Source organism: Rhizophagus irregularis, chromosome 18 (genome assembly GCF_026210795.1).
Source record: "Rhizophagus irregularis chromosome 18, complete sequence".
In the NCBI taxonomy this organism is placed as follows: domain Eukaryota; kingdom Fungi; phylum Glomeromycota; class Glomeromycetes; order Glomerales; family Glomeraceae; genus Rhizophagus; species Rhizophagus irregularis.
The window spans coordinates 1,125,004-1,143,146 of NC_089446.1; the positions used below are offsets into that span (position 1 = coordinate 1,125,004).

At 29.1% G+C, this 18,143-nt stretch overlaps 7 protein-coding genes across 7 annotated transcripts; 5 read left to right on the plus strand and 2 right to left on the minus strand.

Annotated features, from left to right (window-relative positions):
* Positions 1 to 904: 904 nt before the first annotated feature.
* OCT59_009874 (uncharacterized protein) lies at positions 905 to 3,235 on the minus strand (the record flags this gene model as incomplete). Its single annotated transcript, XM_025328354.2, has 7 exons — positions 905 to 1,388; positions 1,458 to 2,117; positions 2,191 to 2,253; positions 2,330 to 2,438; positions 2,525 to 2,908; positions 3,088 to 3,107; positions 3,193 to 3,235. 7 exons carry the CDS (start codon positions 3,233 to 3,235, stop codon positions 994 to 996), a joined length of 1,674 nt encoding a protein of 557 aa, XP_025166984.1. The 3' UTR covers positions 905 to 993.
* A 1,312-nt stretch (positions 3,236 to 4,547) lies between these two features.
* On the minus strand, positions 4,548 to 6,334 carry OCT59_009875 (uncharacterized protein; the record flags this gene model as incomplete). The annotated part of the gene is made up of 2 exons (XM_066132655.1): positions 4,548 to 6,088; positions 6,148 to 6,334. The coding sequence occupies 2 exons, from the start codon at positions 6,332 to 6,334 to the stop codon at positions 4,653 to 4,655; spliced, it is 1,623 nt and encodes a 540-aa protein (XP_066000277.1). The 3' UTR covers positions 4,548 to 4,652.
* A 349-nt stretch (positions 6,335 to 6,683) lies between these two features.
* Positions 6,684 to 8,688, plus strand: OCT59_009876 (uncharacterized protein; the record flags this gene model as incomplete). Its single annotated transcript, XM_025328355.2, has 4 exons — positions 6,684 to 6,723; positions 6,801 to 6,820; positions 6,907 to 7,390; positions 7,457 to 8,688. 4 exons carry the CDS (start codon positions 6,684 to 6,686, stop codon positions 8,614 to 8,616), a joined length of 1,704 nt encoding a protein of 567 aa, XP_025166986.1. The 3' UTR covers positions 8,617 to 8,688.
* Positions 8,689 to 10,150: 1,462 nt separating this feature from the next.
* Positions 10,151 to 12,176, plus strand: OCT59_009877 (uncharacterized protein; the record flags this gene model as incomplete). Its single annotated transcript, XM_025328356.2, has 4 exons — positions 10,151 to 10,190; positions 10,271 to 10,290; positions 10,362 to 10,842; positions 10,915 to 12,176. 4 exons carry the CDS (start codon positions 10,151 to 10,153, stop codon positions 12,072 to 12,074), a joined length of 1,701 nt encoding a protein of 566 aa, XP_025166987.1. The 3' UTR covers positions 12,075 to 12,176.
* Positions 12,177 to 15,588: 3,412 nt separating this feature from the next.
* OCT59_009878 (uncharacterized protein) lies at positions 15,589 to 15,909 on the plus strand (the record flags this gene model as incomplete). Its single annotated transcript, XM_025334050.2, has 1 exon — positions 15,589 to 15,909. The coding sequence occupies one exon, from the start codon at positions 15,589 to 15,591 to the stop codon at positions 15,907 to 15,909; it is 321 nt and encodes a 106-aa protein (XP_025166988.1).
* Positions 15,910 to 16,435: 526 nt separating this feature from the next.
* Positions 16,436 to 16,705, plus strand: OCT59_009879 (uncharacterized protein; the record flags this gene model as incomplete). Its single annotated transcript, XM_066132656.1, has 1 exon — positions 16,436 to 16,705. The coding sequence occupies one exon, from the start codon at positions 16,436 to 16,438 to the stop codon at positions 16,703 to 16,705; it is 270 nt and encodes an 89-aa protein (XP_066000278.1).
* Positions 16,706 to 16,795: 90 nt separating this feature from the next.
* On the plus strand, positions 16,796 to 17,053 carry OCT59_009880 (uncharacterized protein; the record flags this gene model as incomplete). The annotated part of the gene is made up of 1 exon (XM_025322154.2): positions 16,796 to 17,053. One exon carries the CDS (start codon positions 16,796 to 16,798, stop codon positions 17,051 to 17,053), a length of 258 nt encoding a protein of 85 aa, XP_025166990.1.
* Positions 17,054 to 18,143: the final 1,090 nt, after the last annotated feature.

An 18,143-nucleotide genomic window follows, 5' to 3' on the forward strand; every position in this document is an offset into this window, starting at 1 on the left:
GATGTCTTTTAACATATTTCAATCATACTTATAAGAGATTTCAACTAGTTAGTATCTTTTCCATATTTAATATCTGTAATAATAAAATTACAAGCATAAAAAAATTAACATGTTTAATTGCAAATTGCCAGCATTGAATATACACTTTTTATTATTCCTAAATATTCGGCTGGTACAGTATATAGGAATAGCTTCTTTAATCAACTTATCATTTATCAATTAAAAATAAATGAACTCGTGATTATTTTAATGTATTTATTTAATATATAAAATCCGATTATAATCAATAATTGCTAACTTTGGTTTAAATGTTTCTAAAGGTTTACATGTCAATTAACATTGTATTGATTAATAAATATTTTTCAAAGTTATTTTACTTATTTATTTACAAACTTTGTTTTCGTCCATGACTCACTGATTTTTGTCTCTGACTTGGTGAAGTCACCGAACGAGAAGGAGACTTTTGCAAAAGCATGCTCGTCAATAAAAAAATCTTAGAACTTAAATGTAAATTTAAAATATTCAACTATGCTGGTATAATAATAAGTAATATAACTGAAGTGAATGAACTTCAATTGGTACGAAATTTCCATTAATCTTCTGCATCTAGACCTTATATACTTTCTTATTATTTTATTATTTGGTAATATGGAATTAAAGCTAGGCTTTATAATACAAGTAATCATACTGCAAATTTTTTGTCATGATTTATATTTATTTGTCTAATATCATTGAAGTAATTTCACAGGTTCACAGGTCAAAAACAGTGCCTAGGATGCGTGTTTATGTAATAGAAGGTTTAATTCTTAGGTTGATATCTATGAAGTCTGGTAATAAATTATAAAATTATCCATTATTAAATTAATATTCATTCTAAAGGCTATAAATATGGCCTTAATTTTTTAAAATGTCAAAGTTTGTTAAACGTATATTTTATTAAATTTCATAAAAAATGAAAATATTTGTCATCAAATATAATAAATTCTATAATTATTATTCACATTTAAATGAAACATGGTATTTGGCACCAGTTTTTTGATTTTCAGCAGTAGCTAAAATTTCAACAGATCCGAAAGATAAAGTAAATAAAATTGTTGTGTCTTCCATGTCTTCAATATTTTCATTCTTTGGTAATTCAATCTCCCAATTACGAAGTAAACTCACTCCAGGATCATTACAAAATTTTGCACCGGTATTTTTTGTAACGTACATATTAAAACCAATTTTTTGTTGCATTATTGAACATGGTTCAAATGCTTTAATAACTTTTTTATTTGCTGGAACTTGTTCACCTCGTTTTGCGAGTGCGTCAAAAATTATAGTTAAACCATTTGGAAATTTCTCTGACGCTGGATCATCTGGTTTGGATGGTCGCGCAATATCGGTTCCTATAATTAAAAGCTTTAGATTTTTTATGATAATGCATATAAATAAATAATTAGAAAATTTTGTTATACCGTATGTTCGCTTTAAGACACGATTCATAACCCTATCTTCATGAAGTCCAAACTGAACTCCACCTTTAATGATGGCAATTATAGGATGTATTGGTACAGAAATATTCGGAACAATTTTACTAAATTCCTGTTTAATTCTAGCTTGTAAGTATTTAGATTCACTAAATCCACCAGTTAACATCAGAGCAGAACATTTTTTATTACTCTTTTCTAGTTGTCCTCTTATCAACCGAATAATTCTTCCTATAACTGGATCAACCATCGCTTTAATATCTTCGAAATCAATTTCTATCGACCAATCGGATTCTTCTAACCGATTTTTCTCTTCTCCAGTAACATACTGTTTTATTAATTTATAATCATCTAAATCTATATCATAAGTCTGAAAATCTGACTGTTGTCCTGTAAATGGGATTTTAACCCGTCTACAAAATTCTTGCACTATATATTGCAATAGACTATAATGGTCTTTTTTTAAGATTTCAATTACAGATTTTCCTAATTTACGACTTAGAAATTTTACAAATTCTTGATCTATGAAACTTGATCCACAGTTATCTCCCGTACGTTCTGTTACTTCACTCATCTTATTGCCATCCAATAATTGTCGTGTTGTTAAGTCTACCGTGCCACCACCACAATCAACAATCATAAACGATGCTGTTATATTGCAAAATAATTTATTTAATAGAGAATCACGTAATTATTTAACAAGATTTATTTTTTATCATACCTCCTGTGCTTAAATTATATTGTCCTTTCATAGAATTCAAACAATATATCGCAGCAGCTTCAGCTATTTTTCAAAAAAAAAAATAAAAAATGATTTAATAATTTCCAAGTTATTAGAAAGTTGTATATGAATTACATACGTTCTGTCGTAAATTTTAAGTTTCTACTAAACCTGTCTTTTGTCAGTCCTGCATAAAAAGCACATTCACGCATAGTTGAGATTGCATCATCATCAAACTCTGCCGGTATCTTTGGTAAATGATTAATAGAAAAAGATAATATTAATTAATAAAAATTTCGAATTTTTTACAAATGAAAACAAATATAAGAAATACCGTAAGTATAATTAAAACTTGTCTATAAAAATCCAAATTTTGCCAATTACGAGCACAACTATTTTTAATCATTTCAACCAATTTTTTTAAGTAGTCTGTGATAACTTTCTTAAAGTCCAATCCTTCGGGTAAAAAAGGTTTTTCATTTGACAACTCCTTTATTAAATGTAATTTAAATAATTCGATAGGTTTTGATGGATCAGAAATTTTTTTTTTATTTGATGGTTTTTCTGCTAAGGCAGGAAACCCCCAAGATTTTACAATGGTGTACGATTCATCTTCATATTTTATAACGGTTGGGGTTTTATAATGAGGTTCTAATTCATTCCAGTCTTCTTGTACAATTATATCTTCTGGGTTGGACTTGTGAGCACAAGCATAGCCCTATTTAATTGAGAATTTTGATTCATTACATAAGATTTAACATAATTGTTATCTTGGTTAGTTATCTAGTTATCTCGTATTATTATGCACTGGCATAATTAACGAGATTTTATTATGAACAATCCTTTCAAACCGATAATATTATTATTGAATGACTATTTATTATGTAAAAATCTTACAGAATAAGTTGTTCCAAAGTCTGTCAAGTATTATATTGAAAAAAATTAAGAAATTATAGTTTATTTAATAAAATTTGAATTTTCAATAAGTAATAACAAACATACCAATGGATACTACAACTCGAATGTCATCATTCAAAAGAGACATTTTCCTTCGAAATTATTTATTTCTTTCGTACACCTGAAAAGTTTAATAAAATTAATGAACAGTTGCAGATCAGATAATCAAAAATTATTTAAATTATATATGTACTGTATAAAGAATGATCATTACTATTTAAAAGTAACTGTGTATGATAAAAAAATTTTCTTGTTTTCTTGATAAGGGCAATTAAAAGCAATTTAGGTTAGCTTCCGGTATTCATCTCCGGTATCAGTTTCAAAGTATGTGATAAGATCGAATACATTTCAAACCTAAATTTTCTTTTTCTCAAGAGTGATATTAATGAATTATAAATTATCATTAATATTGATAAATAATAGACTTACCCTGTACAATTATCAAAATTAAATTCTCTTTTTTCTTTTTTTTTTAAAAAAAAATAAAATAATAAACCATATATAGGGATATTGTTACGTATCTGATACGGTGATACCAATGGCCTGGCGAGTTGGTCAATTAAAGACAAATCAATATAATAAACTTTATAAGAAAATTGAATCATGGGGATATCCAGCATTATCGAAACGAAGAAGGGAAAGGAAATAGAAAAGGATCAAAGCCTGTTGAATTATTTAAATTACGTCTAGGAAAACTGGCAAAGCCGGAACTTTCAGCTAATTACAAAAAGTTATCTTCGAAAAATCGGGAAAGTTGATTAAAGAAATAATTAGAACTAATCGGGAGGAATTGTTAGTGATGCTTATGGTGGCAATGTGACTAGTAATAACGATTGCGACGATCCTTATTGGAAATGATACAAATACAACTTGATAATACTCGAGAAACATGTTTTGCGATGTTTTTGGCAGGAGGATTCATTAATCAAAAAAGAACTAAATAAGAATTCAACGCTGAGTGATAAATATTTCTGTTCTCCTACATCCTGTTGCATGCAGTGCAGCTTTATATGGATTGAGTATGATAAATTCACACCCGATTTAGACAGAATGAATTGAATTCTCTTAAATTCGGTACACTTTGGGATTAGAGTGAGTACTGAATGAAAGACGTATTTATAAATCCCGTAGCTTGTCGCGAAAAAAGAGCTGTAGCAAAATTAATCAAGAATTTACTTTAGATATTGTACTAGAACACGATACTCTCACTTTTTATACTAAATATAGCGTACAATATTGCGATAAAAATAGGTGGAAATCTAATTTCCCTTCCTGATGTTCATATTATTTGAGATAATAAAGCTGCATTGTTTGGATTAACGTTTGGGCGAATGGAAATAATTGACACTGAAATAATTGACACTGCTAAAATTAGATACATAATTTTACAGAATTTTTTTAGGATGCATAGAATTGAAAATTTTAATAATTCAAATTTATTTTTTGATACATCTTAAATATAATATTTACATTTAGGTCACAAAAATATTTCTTCCTTCACGCTTCTATGTTTGCTTATGAACATCCTCATTAGAATTTACCTGTTGAGCTGGATCTTCTTTTGACGGCATCACATTTTTCACAATTTTGCGTCCTCTTTCAAGTAGTGTACTAGTTACGTTAGCATAAGTTTGCTCTTGGTATATTGGAAAAACTTTAGCACGAGTATATAATTTACGTTTGGACGAATCATTCAAATTCAAGCCAATAACTGGAAAATAACACAAATCTACGAATAATATATCGATATCTTCTTCTCCTTTTTCCCATATTCCTGACATTGTATTTGTATCTATTTTAACATGAGGATTAATCCAAACTGATGAAATAGTTGGCTCTTGAGCACGTAAACGAAACCAAAATATTCTAATAATTTCACGAACTATATTCGTGGCCATATTTTCAACAGGTTGTTTTTTTGCTGGATCAATAATTGTACGATATTCGTTCATAGAATCGTTTAAAATATGCTTAGTGCGTTCAATAAAATCGTGTTCAATGGTTTGATTTTTTTCTATAATTTCTGAAAATCCTCTATTACTAAGAGCCACACAAGCTTCTTGTCGAATTTTTATCGAGGATGTTGGCGTGATTGTGTCCACTCCTTTACGAGATCCAGAAAGTTTATTTAATTTTGAACACAAATGAAGAGTTTCATACAAAATTTCCGATTCTAGGGATCCTGAATTATTGAAATAATTCCTAGCTTGTTCAATGACTGTATCTAAAACATGCCGTTGTAAAATTGCCTTAATAAAAGATCTATTTGGTTTTTCCTTTGTGATTTTTGTACGACATCCATAGTATTGTATAAGCTTTTCTACATTACTAAAATTAATCTCAATTTTTCCTTTTAAATTGGTGGCGTAATTTTCAATGGAGTCCTGTAATGATAAAATGTCATTTTTTAATTGAACCGAATGATTCTTATAATCACTTGTTCTAAAATTTGTCGCTACTCCAAGAGCCGACTGATATTTGGATGCTTCTTCTTTCAAAGCGATATTATTTGTTTTAAGATCATTTAAATCTCTTTTATTTGCATCAAGTTCTTCCTGAATTATTTTATATTCTGTTTTAAAAGATTCGATGTAATCCTTATAGCTTTGTAATTCTTTATCGGCATCAAATAACTTTTGATTCAATTCTTGAACCTTTAATTCATAGTCATTTTTTTTCCTTTTAATAATCTTCTCATAATGACGCTTTTGTGATTCTAATTCTTCTTGAAGACTTTCGCAATCATCATTATTAGCATAATTTTTTTTATAGAATTGAATAGATTTTTTCAATGATGAAATTTCTTGTTTAAGTTTTTCATTCTCGAGATTTAATTGTATTTCTTTAGTTTCATCACCCACGTCGTCTTCATTATTTTTATCATCATTTTTTTTTTCATCATCTACGTCGCCTTCATTATCATCATTTTTCTTTCCACCATCTACGTCGTTTTCATTATCATCATTTTTTTTTCGTCAACTACGTCTCCATTATTTTTACCATCATTTTTTTTCCCATCATCGACGTTTTCATTATTTTTATCGTTTTTTTCTTCATCCTCAGGTAAACTGTCAAGATTTTCTTTAGTCGTTGAAGAAAATTGCGCGTCGGTGGCGTCACTTTTGTGACCAGTTTCTTTCATGTACTTATCCTGGACTTCTTCGTGATTACCAAGATCAGCTTCCATTTTTTTCGTTTTATATTTGATGATAAATTTTTTTTGACGTAAATAAAAAATTTTTTTTTAATAACTTTGTGATATTTGTTCATCACATAGTACCAAAAACAGGATCAATTTTTCTACTTTCGTAAATTCTGATTGCACCAATATAAACTAATGTAGTAAATAGTCCTTGTTTCAGTACTACTAAAACGGGTAAATACACACTTAGAAAAAACACGAAAACTCCGAGAAAGTTACCAAATTTGCTTTGATTTAAATATAGTTGGTACTCTGGTATATGGTTACACGCAACCATTCATTCATTTTTCTATAAATAACCGGTTGAAACTAGATTTTTTCTGTAACCAAAAAAATGACAGATCACTCGGATATCCGTGTTGTGGTCGGTTTAGGTAATGTATATATATATATTTTCTCAAAAGTAACATTTATCATTCAGATTGTTATAATTAACTGGTTTTACCTACAGATTTTGGAACAACTTACTCGGTAATTTGAAATTTATTATCATTGAACTTATTAAAAAGATTCAGAATTAAACAAGATACATTTTTATATATTTATAAAAACTTTAGGGATTTACTTATTGTCACGTATCTGATGACAATAACCTTGTTACTAATGATCAATGGCCTGGCGAGATAGGTCAATTAAAAACAAATACGGTACTTCAATATGACGAACATTATAGAAATGTTGAATCATGGGGATATCCAGCGTTATCGAAACGTCCAAATAAAAAAAAGAAAACTAAAAATGGATCAAATCCTGTTGAATTGTTTAAATTACATCTGGGAAAACTGTTAGACAATCTCAAGCCGGAACTGCCAGTAAATTATAAGAAAGCTATTACTGATTATTTTCGAGAAATTGGAGAGTTGATTAAGGAAATGGTTACAACTCATTGGTCCGGAATTGATTTCTTAGAGAATGTTCTTGTTGTTATAACCGTTCCTGCGGAATATTCAGAGAAAGATAAAGCGATTATGAGAGAATGCGCATATGATGCCGGACTTATTATAGAAAGGGAATCGAAAAATTTACAATTTACTACAGAACGTAAGTAAAAGAACTAAAAAGACCAACTTATTCACTATTTTATATTTAATTATTTGTTTTTTGTAGCCGAAGCTGCTGCGATTTATTGTATGGAGAATAATTTAAAAGTAAATAATCTTAATACTCCCGGAACTACTTTCATGATAGTCGATTGTGGCGGTGGCACAGTAGACTTGACAACACGAAAATTATTGGATGATAAACAACTAGGTGAAGTTACTGAACGAGCTGGGGACTTTTGTGGAAGTACATTTATTGATAAGGAATTTCTCAAAGCTTTACGCAAAATTCTTGGAGACCGTGCAATTGATTTATTAAGAGATAGTCATTATGGACAAATGCAATATATGATTCAGGAGTTCTGTCGCCATGTTAAATTACCATTCACTGGTGATAAGTCCGATTTTACTAATTATGAAATGGATCTTGAAGATGTAGTTCCTGTTGTAATGCAATATGTAACTGAAGAAGTGCAAGATAAGATGGAAGAAACTGATTGGGTAATAGAATTTGGATATGACGATATCAAATTAATGTTTGATCCCATTGTTGAAAGAATTATCAATATGATACAAATGCAACTTGATAACACTCGAGAAACATGTTCTGCAATGTTTTTGGTGGGAGGGTTCAGTCAATCTAAATATTTACAAAAAAGAATCAAAGAAAGATTTCAACACCGAGTAAATAGTATTTCTGTCCCTTTATATCCAATTGCAGCAATATCACGTGGTGCAGCTTTATATGGATTGAGTATGATAAATTCAGCACACAATTTAAACAGAATGAATTCTCTCAAATTCGTAATAAATGAACGTATATTAAAATATACTTATGGGATTAGAGTAAGCCGTGAATGGAAAGAAGGAGATCCAATTGAAAGAAAACTTCCTAGTGGACGTATTTTTAAATTTCGTAGTATGGCGCGAAGAGGAACCGTAGTAAAAGTCAATCAAGAATTTACTTCAGTGCAATTGCCAGTATTCCCAACTCAAAGTGCTATCAACTTTCATGTTTATTATACGACTGAATATAGCGCCCAATATTGTGATGAAAATGGGATGGAGAAACTTGGAAATCTTTTAATTTCTCTTCCTGATGTCCATCTTGGGAAAGATAGACCCGTATTGTTTGGATTAACATTTGGGCGAATGGAAATAACTGCTACTGCTAAGAATAAACTTAATGGACAAAATTATCAAACTACTCTAAAATTAGATATATGATTTTCCGATCAAATTTGTATTTATTTTCAATAATTTATTGTATAATTATCTAATTTATTTCTTTACGCCTATATCTTGTTTCCAGTTCTAATCTCCATTGTTTTACCTGATGAATTGAAAATTCCGACTTGTCTTTTGTTGTCACTACATTCTTCACATTTTTTTTTTCAAATGAACTGCTTGTATAACTTTGCTTTTGAATCTTGGAAAAACTCTATTACGAGTATAATCTACTTTTGGTCGGATTCAAACAAATCATTCATATTCCCACCATTATATTGTAAGAATCCGGGATGATGAGTTCTTGAACACACACATTAAACTTTAAATAGCAAGAACCATTCTAACTAAATTAATCAAGTCATATACCGTAACTAGTTATAGGCTATAAGTTTGTTCTTTAATTCTAATAAATTCATGTTGATTGTTCTTTCTATAGGTCATTAATTGTATGATATTCATTATAAGAGCTATACAAGCTTCTTGTCGAATTTTATTGATGATGTTCAATTTGTGTTCCTTTTTAATATTGAAAACAAATCGATTGTATTTGTTGTAGCCCAAATTAACCATGTTCTGATTTTGATTTGGGATATTCCTGAATCGGAATTTCTGCTTAATTTTTGATTTGAGATGCCTATGTCTGAAATGTAATCGTATCTTGGGATAATCGGATTTGGAGCCTGATCAGACTAGGTCATTTAGATCCAAAGTTGGATTTGAGATACAATACTATTTCGGAATTTGAATAACCCCAAATCTACAACATAACGTTGCAAAATTGCCTCAATAAAGGACCTATTTTGTTTTAGATATCCATAATCTTTATAAGCTTTCTACATTGAATATTAATCTCAAATATTTCCTTTGTAAATGTTTTAAATAATATTTTTTAAGTTGATCATTTTGACAAAATATTATAGGAGTTAGAATTTTACTAATTCAAGCAAAATTTAATAATATATTTATTTTTAACGATGAATCTGCATTCGTAATAAAGATTTCACAATAGGATGTAATTATTATTATTATTTTAATACCTAGGCAAGAGATACTATTACAAACGGAAAATAGAGTAACAATAAAAGCATATAAACAACTTGAAGAATAAAAAAATGAAATAACCAATAGGTGAGAATTGAATTAAACATCAAAGAAAAATAATCAATTTCTATAGACTAATGAGCGGTTATTATAGGAAGTCATATTTATAAATGCCGCAAACGTCATTTAGAATGACTACTGTTTTTTTCGCGAAAGTTCTTTCTGATATCGAAAGATTTGTTATTTTACGAAAAACGACCAAAAATTATCGTAATACAATCTAATCATCTGTGATACGGACATACAGTACGGTACTTCTTTTTTTAATATAGCTATTTAGGTTAGCTCAATGTTCATAAAACAAGGAAGATATGCCGGATATTCCTTAATTCAGTCCGATTATTTTTCTATAAATAACCTAAAAAAAATTGCAACAAAAAAATTTTCTTTATAGAAATTATTACTAACTAACCAAACAAGCTAAAAAAAAATGTCGGATTACTCGGACATCCGTGTTGTGGTCGGCTTAGGTAAAATTTTCTTTTAACTTTTCTTTTAAGAGTGAATATTAATAAAATGTTTATATTTAACAAGATTTTTCCCTTCACAGATTTTGGAACTACTTACTCAGTAATATAAAACCTATTAAGTTCACCAAAAGACTCAACAGAATTAACAAAAACATTTCCTTTTAATTTTAGGGATTTACTTATTGTCACGTATCTGATGATGATAATCTTGTTACTAATGATCAATGGCCCGGCGAGATAGGTCAATTAAAAACAAATACGGTACTTCAATATGACGATTATATGAATGTTGAATCATGGGGATATTCAGCATTATCGAAACGCCCAAATAAAAAAAAGAAAACTAAAGACGGGCGTAAACCTGTAGAGTTATTTAAATTACATCTGGGAAACTTGGTAGACAATCTCAAGCCGAAACTGGCAGTAGATTATAAGAAAGCTATTACTGATTATCTTCGAGAAATTGGGAAACTGATTAAAGAAATGGTTATTACCCATTGGTCCGGAATTGATTTCTTAGAAAATGTACTTATAGTTATAACCGTACCTGCGGAATATTCAGAAAAAGATAAAGCAATTATGAGAGAATGCGCATATAATGCTGGACTAATTAATGAAAAGTTTTCGAAAAAATTACAATTTACTACAGAACGTAAGTAATAAAATACTTTATGATAGATCTATTTATAATTATCTTAATTAATTTATTATTCTTTTTTCGTAGCTGAAGCTGCTGCGATTTATTGTATGGAAAATAGTTTAAAAGTTAACGATCTTAACACTCCCGGAACTACTTTCATGATAGTCGATTGTGGCGGTGGTACAGTAGATTTGACAACACGAAAATTATTAGATGACAAACAACTGGGTGAAGTTACTGAACGAGCTGGAGACTTTTGTGGAAGTACATTTATTGATAGGGAGTTTCTCAATACTTTACGCAAAATTCTTGGAGACCGTGCAATTGATTTATTAAGAGATAAGCATTATGGACAAATGCAATATATGATCCAGGAATTCTGTCGCCATGTTAAATTACCATTTACTGGAGATAAGTCTGAATTTACTACATATGAAATGGATCTTGAAGATATAGTTCCAGTTGTAATGGAATACGTAACTGAAGAAACACGTGATAAGATGGAAGAAACTGATTGGTTGATAGTATTTGAATACAATGATATCAAATCAATGTTTGATCCTATTGTCGAAAGAATTATACAAATGATAGAAGTGCAACTTGATAATACTCGAGAAACTTGCTCTGCAATGTTTTTAGTAGGAGGATTTAGTCAATCAAAATATTTACAAAAAAGAATTAAGCAAAAATTTCAACCTCGAGTGAATAAGATTTCAGTTCCCACATATCCCATTGCGGTGATATCACGCGGTGCAGCTTTATATGGATTAAGTATGAAAAATTCAGCATATAGTTTAGAAAAGATGGATTCCCTTAAATTTGTGATAAATGAACGTATATTAAAATATACTTATGGAATTAAAGTAAGTCCTGAATGGGAAAATGGAGATCCAATCGAAAGAAGAGATTCTGATGGAACTATTGATAAATTTCACTTGCTGGCACGAAGAGGAGCTGTTGTAAGAGTTAATCAAGAATTTACTTCAGTGCAATTGCCAGTATTCCCAACTCAAAATGCTATCAATTTTCATATTTACTATACGACTGAATATAACGCAACATATTGCGATGAAAATGGAATGGAGAAACTTGGAAACCTTTTTATCTCTCTTCCTGATATTTATCTTGGAAAAAATAGACCTGTGTTGTTTGGATTAACATTTGGACGAATGGAAATAACTGCTACAGCCAAGAATCAACTTAATGGACAGAATTATCAAACTACTTTAAAATTAGATATATAATCTTTGCAGATTTTTTTTTTTGTATTTTATAAACAAAAAGTTATATGCAATACATTTATTTCGATAATTTAACATATATTAATTAAATAATAGTTAAGGTGATAAAATAATATTTCTTTACGTTTATTAATCTCGTATTCCGATTCGTTGTTGTTTAAATATCGAAAGAACAACATAATCAACTTAATAAAAAAAAACCTTAAGTTTGTAATTTTCATTCAATTTAGATTTTACGAGCGTTGCATAATTTTTGATCTTTGATAGTTGAACGTTGTTCATTTAATATCTCGTTTTTACTTTACTTTTCAAGAGCTGATTGATAAATTGAGGCTTCATCTTCTAGTTTATATACTTGTATTTCAGATTGAGCTTCAGATTTTATCATTTAATCTTTGCTTTTAATAAATTATTTATATAGTATTTATTTACTTATTTATTTGTCTATTTTCTATTTATTTATTGAATCTTAATAATATAAATAGTGACTAAATGAATCGAACCAAGGTGAAATACCACCAATACTATTAACAAACAAGAGATTAAATAGCATATAAACACTTTGAAGAAGGAAAAAGTGAAGAAATAACCAATAAATCAAGCGGATTGCGAAAAAGACTTTGAAAAGATAAAGATGAAGTCTCTTAAGAAAGTAAAAATCTTTAGAAGTTCTGAGGCAAAAATACTTATAAAACATTGTTTCAAACTTTCAATCCGGATTAATTTTCAATTCACTCTCATTTGTTATTTTATTTTACTTTATAAATCGTTAAAAATTTGTTTATCATCAAAATTTTAATCTTTTGAGTTTTCATACATCTAGTATTAAGATACAGTCTTAAGATAATCTCATCACTTTGTTGTATCTGCTGTGGCATCCGAATTAAAACCAGTTAAATTTTATGTATAGAAAGGCAATTATCGGATGGTTAATCACGTGTTATATTTAATGAGTGACACTTTCCTGAGGATTACCCTTCGGGTTCAGAATATTAGTGTCGGGAGGCAGTAGTTTTGTTTTGTAATTTCATAACAAAAAATTGGCTATAATATTTTATTAACGCGCTCATATAAAATATATTATACTAGATATTTTAGGAGAAATTGTATGATCTATTCATTCTATTGTATATTTATTTTTACAGAATTTGCTATAATATTACATTTCAGGCAAGGGTTAAATAATAATAAAAATCGACCGTTCTTTACAATCTATCACATAACGTATGTTAATTTGGATTGGAGAAGGAAATCGCGAAGACTCGTTTATTAAAATGTAAAATTTACTGTAATGAATAAAATATCTTAATTTTAACTATTACTTACTAGCCTGAACAATTATTTAGTTCGTTCACTTTATCTTACCAATATTAGATGACTTACTCTTAGGTGAGAATCTCGAAATATATATGTAAAAAAAAAAATTAAAATTTCAGCATCAAGCGAAAAATATTTTCAGTCCCTATCACGCGGTGCAGCTTTATATGAAATGAGTAATAAATTCAGCACCCAATTTAAACAGAATGAATTCTTTCAAATACGTAATTACATTAAAATATACTTATGAAAGAAGAGATCCAATCAAAAGAAACCGTCCTAATGGACGTATTTATAAATTTACTGTAGTAAAGAATTTCTTTAGATAATTACCAGAAAATGTAAATCAAGATACTATCAGCTATCAATTTCATATATATGAAATGGAAATCTTATAATCTCCCTTCTTGAGAATTACAGATCTGTATTATTCGGGTTAACATGGCGAATGGAAATAATTGCTACTACAAAAATTAGATATATAATCTTGCAGTTTATGGGACTGTATTTTACTTATTATAAATTATTAAATTTTGAATTTTAAACTTTACACTTAAACCTTTCCATTTATTATGATTCGTTATTTGTTTAATGCCCAAGTTACTATACCTCTGACAAAATCTCGTTATCTTATTATTCATCATACAGGATAACTACTTATTAGCCACTCTACTTAACTCTTGAGTCTTGATGTCTTGGAAAACTTTAGCACGAGTAAAATCTAGATTATCGATCATTTAGTGTGAGGCTTAATCCAGTTTACTTCAATAATAGCTGGTCTTGAACACGTAATCCAAAATCAATAAATCCACGAAGCCATATTTTCAACAGACATTCATCCAAATATTTAATTAAAAGTTTAAAACATGCTTAGCTGAAAATTCTGTGCTAAGAATTTCAGAAAATTTAAAATTCGTAACGTTATGAATTTGTTTTTCCTTTGATATTAGTAAGAATTCTAGCTTTTTTATATTGGAAACATAAAACTTTATCCAGTTTCAAGAGCAGACTGATATTTGGATTCTTAATCATTTGGAACAGCATTACTTTTTTAAGATCACTTACAGTATATCCCTTTTTTTGTATCAAACTCTTTCGTAAAATTTTCTAAACTCTGGTTTGATTTTTGAAAGTTTCAAGTGTGATTCTTATAACTTCGTATTCTATATTATCATTTAATTTTTATTTAATTCTCTATTAAATTTTTCTTATTGCTGTTTTGTGATTCTAAATTATTAATGAGTATAATTTCTTTAGTAATATTCACTGTCAATGACGGATTTCTTTCTTAAGTGCTTCATTTTCGAGACTTAATTTGTAAAACCAACTTTCATTATAAGTATTCCAAAATCTACCTGCATCATGTGACATTTATATCTTTATTATTTATTATCTTTATTATCATGGTCAGATGAAATATCAAGATTCTTTCTAGTTGTGAAAGAAATTCAGTGTCGATGGCGTCACTTATATCGTTATTAGTCTTTCTATCAGAATCTTGTTCGCTTCCTGTATGCATCTTGAACATCATCACCAGTATCCATTTCTTTCGTTGTACAGTATATTCGATACTTCAAGGTAAATAATTTTTTTTTAATTAGGGACAAAACTTAGTCAGATGCCGGATTGGAACACTGATCCTAACTCAGCTCGGTTTTATTAAAAAATAATAAAAATGTGAGCCATCTCTCAATTGATTTGAGCTATTATATAAATCTCTCTTGGAAATCACGTGCTTTAACTCTCAAAAGGAGCGTTAGATCACCCCTTATCTTAAAACTATTGGATAAACCAATTTAGGTTAGCTCTGCGGTGTTCATCTATAAAAAGCAAAGGAGTGCGATAAAGTCGAATAAGTTATTATCTGTTATTTAAACAACCAATTTAAGAAAAAAACCCCTTTTCCTGGTAAAATCGTAATAAAAATAAATTACTCGTATTTCTTCGTATTTCTTTCAAGAGTAAATATTATATTTATTTTATATATATGTATATATATAATAAATAATTAACTTTTCACGGATTTTACAACTTACTCGGTAATCTTAAATTTAATATATTATAGTTAAATATTTATAAATTGAAGTAAAGCATTCTCTTTAAAAAAATTTAAAATTTTAGGGGTTTACTATCTGATGATGGTAATTTTGTTACTAATGATCAATGATGGGCTAATTAAAAACCAATATAGTACTTCAATATGCGAACATTATATGAATGTGAATCATGGAGATATCTAGCTTTATCGAAACGCCCAAATAAAAAGAAGAAAACTAAAAATGGATCAAGGCCTGTTGAATTGTTTAAATTACATCTAAGAAATCTGTCAGACAATCTCAAAACTTACAAGAAAGCTATTACCGATTATCTTCGAAAAATTGGAGAATTGATTAAGAAGATGGTTGCAATCCATCGGTCTGGAATTGATTTCTTAGAGAAGGTTCTCGTTGTTATAACCGTTCCTGCGAAATATTTAGAAAAAGATAAAGCAATTATGAGGGAATGCGCATTTACTTATTAAAGAAAGATACTTGAAGAATTTACAATTTACTACGGAATGTAAGTAAAAAAAAAATAAAAAAAAGAATTTTAAACAATTTTTTAAATAATTTTTATTTTGTTTATTTATTCATTATTTTTTTTTTTTTGTAGCTAAAGCTGCTGCGGTTTATTGTATGGAAAAAGTAACCGATCCGGAAGTCCGAAACTACTTTCATGATAGTCGATTGTGGCGGTGGAACAGTAGACTTAACTACTCATAAATTATTGGGGACAAACAGCTGAGTGAAGTTACTGAACGAGCCGGAGATTTTTGTGGAAGTACATTTATTATTGGTAGGGAATTTCTCAATGTTTTACGTAAAATCCTTGGATACTGTGCCATTGATTTATTAGAAGATAATCATTATGGACAAATGCGGTATATGATCAGGAATTCTGTCTTAATGTTAAAATACCATTCACTGGGGATAAGTCCGAATTTACTGGCTATGAAATGGATAGTTCCCGTTGTAATACATATGTAACTGAAAGAAGTGCAAGAGAATATGGAAGAAAACGATTGGGTAATAGAATTTGGATACGATGATATCAAATCAATGTTTGATCCTATTGTTGAGAGAAGCATTAAAATGATACACATGCAATTGGATAATAATCGAAAAACATGTACTGCAATGTTTTTGGTAGAAGAATTAAGCCAATCGAAATATTCGCAAAAAAAAATTAAACAAGAATTTCGGCATCGGATGAAAAATATCTTAGTTCTATTACAATCTATTGCAATATCATACGGTGCAGCTTTATATGGATTATGATAATTTCGGCACCCAATTTAAAGAATTCCCAAAATTCGTAATAAATGAACGTGTCTTAAAATATACTTATGGAATTAGAGTAAGTCATGTATGGAAAGAAGGAGATCTAATCGAAAAAGACGTCCTAGCGGACGTATTCATAAATTTCTTAACTTGACGCAAAGAGGAACTGTAGTAGAAATTAATCAAGAATTTACTTTGATGATATTTCCAATATCTCCGACTCAAGGTGCTTTCGATTTTCTTATTTATTATACGGCTAATTACAGTGCACAATATATTGATGAAGATGGGATGGAGAAATTTGGAAATCTTTTAATATCTCTTCCTAATGTTCATTCTGGATGAAGGTTTATATTGTGTGGGATGACATTTGGGCAAATTGAAATAACAGCTACAGCTAAAAATCAACTTAATGGACAGAGTTATCAAACTACATTAAAATTAGATGTAAAAATTTTTTTTTTCAAATTTGTATTTTTAAAGCAAAGAGTTATATGGAACACATTTCTCGAGAATTGTGTCGCTTATATTGCGGCTAGCCTTTCCATCAGGATCTTGTTCTCTTCCATTGTATTCATTTTGAATATCATCATCAGCTTCATTTCTTTCGTTATATGTTCGGAGAAAAGTTAAGATTTATTTTGACTCGGGATATGCTGGTGAGAGTTTATCACGTATAATGACGTATTACTAAAATATAGTTCAATTTTTTCTATAAAAGCTGATTAAATGATAACGATTCAAGTTTTTATTCCGGTTATTATCGTTATGCACCACAAACGTTGTCACAGATGAATCATTTTATTGAACATCATTTATCAGATATATTATACCAAAAATATTTATTAGCCTTTGTTTTTCATTGATAAATATTTTTCGCAACAAAACTCTTATCTATAAATGTATAGATGGACACATTTCTATTCGGGTATGTTTTTTCACACTGAACATTAGATTACATGCTTTAACCCATAGTGTTCAACCGATCTTGATGATGTACGACTAGCATCTTGATATGTTTACTGTATATATGGTACCACCATATAGGTCTATCAAGAAGACCCTATCAAGATCGATATTGTTCAGCTACATACGAGTTTATACTTGCAGATCAACAAATGCTGTGTAAGCAGGTTACCAAGACTTTTGTTACCTGATTAGGATGGATAATTGGTTCATCTGCAGAAATAAAAAAAATCGCATTCATTCAAATCTGATTTATTAAAAACAAATTTTTTTTTCTGGTATCAAGTATGTCAGATTACTCGGATATCCGTGTAGTGGTCGGTTTAGGTAAATTTTGATATTATATTGTCTTTCAAGAGTAAGTTATTACTATATTTACATTAAACAATTGTTTTACATAGATTTCGGAACAACTTACTCGGTAATCTGAGATTTATTAAATTCGAGTTTACCAAACATATCTATCTTA